This window comes from Raphanus sativus, chromosome 1 (assembly GCF_000801105.2).
Source record: "Raphanus sativus cultivar WK10039 chromosome 1, ASM80110v3, whole genome shotgun sequence".
Taxonomy (NCBI): Eukaryota; Viridiplantae; Streptophyta; class Magnoliopsida; order Brassicales; family Brassicaceae; genus Raphanus; species Raphanus sativus.
Window position 1 is genome coordinate 5,679,197 of NC_079511.1, and position 9,130 is coordinate 5,688,326.

Genomic DNA, 9,130 nt, shown 5'->3' on the forward strand with positions numbered 1-9,130 from the left:
GCTAAAGGACATCATAATATTCCATTTAAGACTATTCTGTATTTATACTGCTTATGACAGAGAACACAAAAGAGAGACATTTCTACTTTCTTGATCCAACCATGTTAATAAAAAAGAAAAAAGAGAAAACAAAATGTTACCAACAATGGATCATGGGGAAAACTGAATTCAACATACATAAAACAAAGGCTTACCTCTTCGCCCTACGGAAACCAGAGTAATAACCAAAGACGATACCTAAAAAATATAATGGCAACTAATTATATGATTCAGGTTTCATAAAGAAGTGAAGCAAAGAGATTAGGATACCTGTTGCTTTTCTACTAAGAGAATAATTGTCAGCGTACTTTCAACATGTAAGTATAAGACAATAATAACAGAACCTGAAACGATCAACCACCTGCTTTTCCAAAACAAACACAAACACACAATTAAGCCTCAAGTCTCTCTTTGTTTTTCATTCAAACTTTACTTTACTTTACTTGCCTGTTGTCTGAACCAGGAAAAAAACTTCCTTTTCTCTTCCATGACAGCGTTAGAGCCTCTTCTTGCCACAAGTCAGAGAGCCTTGTAATAAGAAATGAGAAGGGCGTAGGGAGATGGATCGGTGACTGACCTGTTCTATATCGAAGCAGAGGCTCTTTAGGGTTTCTTGATCGTCTTCTAGAAGCTGAGGTTCGCGGTCAGAGGAAGTGAAAGCAATGTAATTGCAGAGAGGACGGTAGTGATCGAGTAGTTCGTTTTCTTTTAATCAATGGTAAGCATCAGATTAGAGAGCGCCGACGAAGCCATGGCGGATTAAGAGATTCCAATAATCGCTCTTCCTTGCTTATGGAATCCCAAAGGACCACTCTGTTTCTCGGACTCATCTGAAACGTTGGAAACCCTAAAAAGATTAGGGACCAAGAGGCCTAATTGGCCATTGATTTTTATTTTTAAGCAAGCCCATTTCGTTTATGGCAAAACACGTTAACAATACACAAAATTTTAAATAGCCCACATGTTTCATATAGATCAAAGAACATAACAGCCCAATTATTTAATAAAGGACACGTGTCCTCTCTAGATGGAGTGAACTCCGCCATTATATTATAGATTACAAAATGCGCATGACTCTCCTCCTTTTGCAACCCCATCTATACTTGCAGAGTTCCAATTCCAAAATGTTACAAAAGCCAGAGATAGAAAACAACTCATATACACACATAAACATGAGATCTTAACAGCCTCATTGGCCAAACTAGCTTCGCCACGTGACCAGAGGACGCAAAACTTTTGACTTCGGTACGTTTTCTCTAACTATATTTGCATCAACAGTTTATTTATCTATTTCATATACCATAATAAATTTAGGGAATCAACTCAAACTGAAACAACGTGAAAGAAAGGGAACTGAACGGGCATACAAATACAATCCAAAGACACACCATAACCATAACAAGATAATACAAGTAATAGAGAAAATATATAGAAATTTTGAAACTTGCTTATACAAAACCAAGTGATAGAAGAAAAAGGAGTCTGTCTTCCCATATTCAACCACAGACTAAGCACACCATTAACACACTGTAGTCCAAACAAAAAGACAACTCAGAAGGATAGTAAACACAAACAGTAGCGACTGCAGGAAACTGGCTTTGCTTCACGACCTGTTGCTGTCTGAGTGCGAGGTCAGGAGCTGAGACAAGCAAAAGAAGGTGAAAATTTTAAGATTAGAGAAAACAAATATGATAGTAATGAAACAAAACAAAGGTATGTTTCATAAAACATACCTTTTCACAGCAAGTTAAGAAACATACCTTTATCTTCCCATCGAACCCTTTTAAACCACTGATCATCTCTATATTTTATAAGAAGGTCTTCACCACCAACACGACTTTCAAAACTGAGTGGAAGCTTCCTCAGCTTTGGACATTTTTCTACTTCAATCTTCTTCAAACAAGGGAAGATCAGAGGACTCCAGTAGATTCTCTTCAACCTCGGTAAGTTGATCAACTCAAGCCTCTCAAGTTTCTGAAAAGGAATATTCATACCTCCCGCTTTCGGCTCATCTGTTACACTACTTGAAACTTTCTCCTCGCTTATAATCTCTTCTACCTTCTCTAAACACCGAAGCTCGAGATGAGTAAGGTTAGGAAGAAACAACAGCCACGTCAGATCCTTTAGTCCATTGCAGCCAGTTACAATCACACTTGTGAGGTTTCTCAGTCTTGCCTTAGTCAGAATCACGTCCCATGGCGTCCTCCCAATCTCTATCTCAGATATATCACAGCTTCTTATGATGAGCTTACTGAGACGCTCCATTGTTGGTAAAACAATTGTTTTGTATGCTTCTTCTTTAACATCTCTTATACATACCTCTTTGATGCAACCTGCCAACTCATCAGCGCTGAACAGTTCCTCCAAAGCTGAGCTCGAGGAGATGTCTATGTTTATGCTTTCAAGTCGTTCCAGCTCCTCGACCCTTCTCCACACATCAGTTTGTCTTGCCATCATTGATCAGACGAGAAGAGAGACGATTATAAGTTCTTCTCACAAAAAAAAAAAAAAAAACTGAGGTCTTCTTGTATTATTATTATACTATAATTATCGACGTATGAACCCATGAAGCTGCTTTCACACCGCATACAATAATATTACAATGTTTTCAAAAGCAAAAAGCAACTACCTTGCCTTTATTAAGATCTTTCTGACCAAAACACTCAGGTCTTGTAAGTTATTAATATCAATATGTAATAAATAAACGTGTTTGTTGATACACATTGAATCAATAATAATTAAGCTGAGACTTAATTAACCTACAAGGAATAATCCGTTTCACCCAAATTATTAGAAGCAATAACAGATTGACATTTTCATATTTAGTAATTGGTGGTTTGTTTCAATTGTTTGCTTTGCGAAGTTGTGGAGTAGGTAAGGCATATATACCCATGAGACTCCTTAGAAAGACACCATTCACACATTACAATCAAAAGCAGAGCAAACCGAAAGAGTATCCAATGCAACTATGCTGAGATTTAAGGATCTACAACAAATTCAAAAGATAAGCACAATACAAAGTTGTAAGTAAATAACTTTGTTGATCCAAAAAAAAAAAAAGAGGATACTCTCCTCCACAGATAAGTTTAACGACACCGCTTAAATGAAGGTAAGAAACGGTTTCGCGTGGCTTCGTCCTCCCATTCAATACCTTGCATCCACTTTTCTTCTTTGCAATAAAATTCAAATTCTTCAACCTTTAAGATGCTTTTTGAATCCAATGGAAGCTTTCTCAGTTTCATGCACTCAAAGACGCCAAAACGTTTCAGACGTTGAAAAGGCAGAGCACTCCAGAAGATGCTCTTCAGCTCGGGCAAATCAGCCAAATGAAGGTCCGTTAGATTATTGAAAGGAACAAGAGTATCCTTCTTCTCCAAAACACTCGCAGCTTTGTCTTTGCTTATTATCTCCTCTAGTTGTTTTGACTGTAACACATAAAGGGAAGTAAGGTTTGGCGCGAACAGCAGCCACGTCAAATCTTTGAGACCATCACACTCTCCTATCTGCACATGAGAGAGATTTGAGAAGCACAGAGGACTTGTAGGACTTTTGTTCAGTGGTGTCTTCTCTACTACCTCTATTTCCCTCCCTCCACAATTCCATATATAGATGCGCCGGAGAGTATCCGAAGCTGGCAAAACGAATACTTGCACTGATTCTTCTTCTGGACGGTCCACAGTATTAATCTGTTGAATACAACTCCCTACTCTGGGATCATATAACAATAGCTTCCCAACCAAACTAGAAAATATATTTATGCTTACATACTCCAGATGCTCTAAGAGCTGCAGCTCCTTCATTAGTCTCATATCTAGCCACACTTCGGATCCTAGTAGTTTCAATGTTCTCAATCTCGACAAATTCGATATCCCATCACAACTCACAACCTTGGTGTGCTCCAAATTCAGATGTATTAGCATTTTCAACTCTTGGAAACCATCAGGTAGTCTATTTATCTCCGTCCGTGCCAAGTCAAGACATCGCAGAGAAGACAATCTTGATATCTGCTCTGGCAATCCATTTAAATAGGGACACCATGATAAATCCAAAAGGAGTAGCCTAGGCATAGACCAAAAAAAATCACCAGAGATTGTTGTTAAGCGTGCGTTCCACTCTAGGAGGAGAGTTGTGAGTTCAGGACAGTCGGGGCTCTCTGATATCTTTTCAATACTAGTACCCATCAACGACATCTTTCTCACATCTTTCCAGTTCTTTACTTTAGGCATCTCAAGTAACCCAATGTCAGCTTGCACAATACATCTTTCTTTATGCTTCCCTAGATCAGATGCTATCCATACTCCCATATCCCGTACTACATCATGAATTCTCAAATATGGTGCATACTTGTCTTCTTCCAACAAACTTGCACGGACAAGAGTCCCGAGTATCGCATAACCCAGTTTTAACGCCCTCTCTCTACCTTCATTTTCATTTATGAATCCTTCACATATCCAGTACTCTATCAATGTCTCTTTTTCAAAACGACGATGTAACAGACAGCAATAGAGGAAACATGATTTCGCTTGCTCACCCTTTAAATTATCATAGCTATACTTCAAAATGGGAAGAATTTCATCTTCCATGCCTGAGAACTCTTGAGCAGATGAATTCAAATCGTCAAGTGCTAGATGCCACTCTTGTACTGTGTTCTTGCAAGCCATAGTTTCGCCTATGACATTGAGTGCTAATGGTAGGCCACGGCATCTGTCAGCGACTTTTCTTGCGAGTTTGGGAATGTCTGTGTGGCTTTCCAGTGGGTTTTCTCCGACTTTCTTTTTGAACAAGTCCCAGGCTTTGTCCGGGTCCAGACAAGTGACTTCGATTGGGTAGGTAACTCCCATACGCCCACATACGTCATGAGACCGGGTGGTGAATACTACTTTGCATCCGTTTTCCGTGCTCGGATACGGGACTCCAACCGCATATAAGTTTACTTTCTCCCATATATCATCCAACAACAGCACAAACTTCTTCCTCCTGAGAACGTTGTGGATGTCAAGAGCTCTCTCTTTTTCGTTTTTCTCATCCCACTCTTTCCCCACAAGGCCTAGTTTTTCAGCAATGCTCTCTTGAATCTTACGGACTGAAGCATTTCTAGAGACTTCAACCCATATCACCATATCAAACCCTTCGCCTGTTTTGGAAAACTTGTTGTTGATCTGCGTGAGAAGGGTGGTTTTGCCTACACCACCCATCCCGTGCAGACCCACAATCCCTACTGTGTCTTTCGTCAGACGGTTCCACACTCTTCCGAGCGTTGTTTCCTGACCAACAATTGTGGGATGAGTAGGCAACTCTTCAACCTCAGGTATAGGAGTTGCCTCAGTCACCGCATCAAATTCTCCTTGAGAGGTAAGACTCTCAACTTCCCTCAATACTAAGATAACCCTTTTCCCATAGCGATAGCTTAGTTTCAAATTTCTAGAGCAAAATCCACACATACACAACCTTTCAAGCTCGATCTTACTAGTACTAAGAAGGTCTTTATATTGGTTTTCGATGTCCAGGATACTCGTAAGCCATACCTGGACTTGAGCAAGCCTTTGACGATGCGCAGTGAACTCTTCTCTGTGTACCCTTCCTTGGACATCATCTCGCTTCGCCTTGAGCACTCCCATGGCTTTCTCGAGAGACACTAGATTCTCAGCGAGGTTGTGAATATAACTTCCCTTGAGGCATAACCATTTGGAGACTTGATTCACCATTTGGTCACATGACATCGAGACAGAGAGACATCCTCCCATGGCTGCACAATAGAGAGAGACTCACTGCTCACGACAACAAGAAGCTGAGCAGATATCAGAGAAAGGAAGAAAGCAAAAGATATGATGAATATAAGATTTTTGAATAGTTTAAGCATATGAAAAGAAGAGATTTGCAAGTGCACGAGTCCAAAGATGCTAAATTTATATCAAAATATCTAAAAGCCTCCTCCTGAAATGGTCCCCACTTTACTACACGTTTCTGGAAACAACCCATATACTATACTTTTCCGTTATTCTACGTTTCACATATTTGACACAGTATGCCCACTCAACTTCACGAATCAAAACCTCCAAATGCATTAAACGTGGATAGCTCAACGTGAAAACCTGCACAGACAAGAGAGATTCTCAGAACAAAACAAGAAGCTAAGCATATTTTCAAGAGAGGGAAAACATGATAAGATTTTTGAACAATGTGCTGTCTACCAAAGTGCAAAGAGCATAAAGAGAGAACTTTCTTTTAGTGTATGAGTCCAAAGATGCTACTTTAGGCATCATATACTGTTCTTCTCTTTCCGAAATGGTCCCAACTTAGTTGCCTATCGATGGAAACCAGCGCATATTCTTTCCTGTTATTCTAGTTTTCACATAGTGGACACAATATCTTCAAGAATAAAAAAGAAAAGTCTCAAATGTGTTAAACATGGATAGCTCAAAATGTAGGAACGCTATGAACTGAGGTATGAATTCAGTCACATGAGTAGTACATTGCTTAGGAACAGCAAGATTTACCTCTGCACAAAACACACATGCTTAAACATTGCAACATGCAAACTAAAAACATTTATAGATAAGTGAGATCTAATAAATTGTTTTCAGATTAGGTAAGTGATTACAAGTTATAAGCTTAGCCTTCCAAACCAGAGTGCGGATCTTCTCAGCTTTGGACTCCAGTGCACAGACTCTTCAAAGTCCTATATTTGCTCCGTTGAGACAGAGGTCCTCTCAGAGATAGAAAACAAATAACGTTAGTACAGATCCAAAGAGAAACAAACGAAACTAGTTTTCACCAACTTTATTTTTACAATTTAAGAAAATGCGAAACAAAACAGACAGAAAATGAAACTATTCAAACCATAAAGAGACACTACATAAAAGGAAAAGAAAACATACCAATTCAGAGTTCACGGAGAGATGGATTCAGGAGGCAAAATGTTCCATGAATCCAGCAACCATGTGAAAGGTGTGCTGTTTGTCCATACATGCAAAAGCGTGATCAGACAATCCATCTTAGATGAGGATAAAACTTCCCTTAGTCTCATAACTATTCGACAGAGAAACAAACTCTCATCATAAGCTAATTCGAATAAGTAACAACTATTAGCATAAGCACATTCGATTCGATCAACATCAAAAGAATACACAAATGCAAATACTTGCCAGACGAGGTTTGATCCAACCAAATTCACAAGTAACCCTCACGAAGAAGAAGAAAAAAGAGTAGAAAAGTTTTCAAAACTGGTATCTACTAGAAAACAAAAAAAAAAGTGTTGTGGTTGCAAATCGAGTACTCCAAACACACAACTCAACAAACACATGCATCAGTGTCCACTAGAAAAAAAAAAGCAGTTCACACTTTATAACCAAAATAAAACAATCCCAAATAAGGATAGCACACAGAGATAGTAGCCATTTCAGGAAACCGGCTTGCTTCACGAGATGTTACTCTCTTTGGAAGGAGGCCACGATGAGCTACGACAATCAAAGAGGAAACAAACTTTTTAGTGTGGAGATACAAATGATAAGAAACTCTGTTTAGTAATTTGAACCGGTATAGGGCGATGTATATTACCCTGAGTCAGAGTGCGCTCAACCAAATCTTGCTTTCATTCTTTCTTATAAGTTCAATTGTTTTCAGAATATCAAACTTCCTTCAGATCAAACTTTCGGTTGTCTTAACATCTGTATGTAACACAACTACGACCATAAAAAAAAAAAAAAACTCCAGAGCCAAGAACCAAGAAGCCGGGACAAAAACCAGAACTACAATGGCAGGGCATAAGCTGATACAAAATCGATCTGCTGAAAAGAAACTTTTATCCTTCCCATTAACAAAACAGCAAAAATGATTGCCTTCAAGCCAACAATATCTTTAAACCATTTCGAAATATTATGCTTTTCATCTCAGATAACAGCACAACAGCAGTACTGGTCAGTGGTCACTGATCGCACAACGCAAAGGGTATGAAACAAGAAGGAAGATAGCACCCCAATCAAGAAGAGATCTGCTTATTGAACGGTCGATTGTATGATGCAGAGAGAACATGAAACCAAGTAATAAATCCAGGATTAAAAGAGCTAGAAGTAAACGGCATTGGACTCAATTAGATTCCATGATCCAAACCAACGAATTATAAATTTATAAAGAGTGAAACAACTTAACGTAGATTAAACATCCTTGGAATAAAAAAAAAGTAGGAATCACCACCACACAACAATAGAGTTAGTAAAACAAAATAACAAAAAGAACAAACAGTAAAAACATATTGGTATCAATCAGATTAATTGATCCAAAACCACCACAAGAGCATAAAGAGTGACACTTTATGTAAAAAAAAAAATTAAAAAAAAAACATACTTGAAATAAAAATTCAAACTTTGAAAACAAAAAAAGCAGATCTCACTTGGCGACCATCCTGGCAATGAAATCCTCATACCGGATCTTCCCATCGGATCCCACATCCACCTCCTTGATCCACTCATCGAACTCGTTAGGCTCCAGCTTCTCCCCGATGCTGGTGAGGATATGCCTCAGATCCGCCACGGCCACGAACCCGGTTCCTTCCTTGTCGAGCACCTTGAAGGCGTCGCGGAGCTGGCGATCGAAGGGCTCCGTCTTCAGGTGCTTCGCCATGAGATCCAGGAATCGGTTGAAATCGAACGGGGCGGTCAGGCTCTCGGAGGCGGTGATCGATTTCAGCTGGGCTTGGGTCGGGTTCCCGCCCAGGGATCGCATCAGGATCCCGAGCTCGGAGGGCGCGATTTTGCCGTCGCCGTCTGTGTCGAAGAGCATGAAAGCCTCCTTCATCGACGAGACCTGGTCGTCGCTCAGACCGTCCTTTCCCATTTTTCGATAATTTTTTCCCCGGGTTGTCGGGTCGGGTTTTTTCTCCTTTCTCTCTCTTTTGGAATAAAGAGCTCTTCTGTACAGCGAAATTTGAGATCGGGGTATGTGTGGTAGCGTTTGGGAACCTTTAAACGAAACAATAAGGACACTATGTAGATCTAAGGCTCGTTAAATTCAGGCCCGTTAAAAAAGGTCCAAATTTATTTATGCCTACTATCATCTAAACTTAAATGTTGAAAATGTATTGGGAAAACTGCTT

The 9,130-nt window shown here is 39.6% G+C and overlaps 2 protein-coding genes across 2 annotated transcripts; both read right to left on the reverse strand.

The window, feature by feature from the left end:
* Positions 1-1,382: 1,382 nt before the first annotated feature.
* On the reverse strand, positions 1,383-7,375 carry LOC108840349 (disease resistance protein RFL1-like). The gene is made up of 3 exons (XM_018613184.2): positions 3,422-7,375; positions 1,800-2,039; positions 1,383-1,678 (listed from the first exon to the last, which is right to left on the reverse strand). The coding sequence occupies exons 1-3, from the start codon at positions 5,781-5,783 to the stop codon at positions 1,536-1,538; spliced, it is 2,745 nt and encodes a 914-aa protein (XP_018468686.2). The 5' UTR covers positions 5,784-7,375; the 3' UTR covers positions 1,383-1,535.
* A 766-nt stretch (positions 7,376-8,141) lies between these two features.
* Positions 8,142-8,984, reverse strand: LOC108839837 (probable calcium-binding protein CML13). Its single transcript, XM_018612613.2, has one exon. The coding sequence runs from the start codon at positions 8,869-8,871 to the stop codon at positions 8,425-8,427; it is 447 nt and encodes a 148-aa protein (XP_018468115.1). The 5' UTR covers positions 8,872-8,984; the 3' UTR covers positions 8,142-8,424.
* Positions 8,985-9,130: the final 146 nt, after the last annotated feature.

Bases quoted from the DNA above. Each gene is read 5' to 3' on its own strand.
- LOC108840349 (XM_018613184.2), bottom strand. From the start codon at position 5,783: ATGGGAGGATGTCTCTCTGTCTCGATGTCATGTGACCAAATGGTGAAT. The intron at 2,040-3,421 runs GTGTTTTGGAGA...ATGAGCCGAAAG, and splicing joins AAGCAAAGACAAAGCTGCGA to CGGGAGGTATGAATATTCCT. The intron at 1,679-1,799 runs GTATGTTTCTTA...TGCTTGTCTCAG, and splicing joins GGTTCGATGGGAAGATAAAG to CTCCTGACCTCGCACTCAGA.
- LOC108839837 (XM_018612613.2), bottom strand. From the start codon at position 8,871: ATGGGAAAGGACGGTCTGAGCGACGACCAGGTCTCGTCGATGAAGGAG.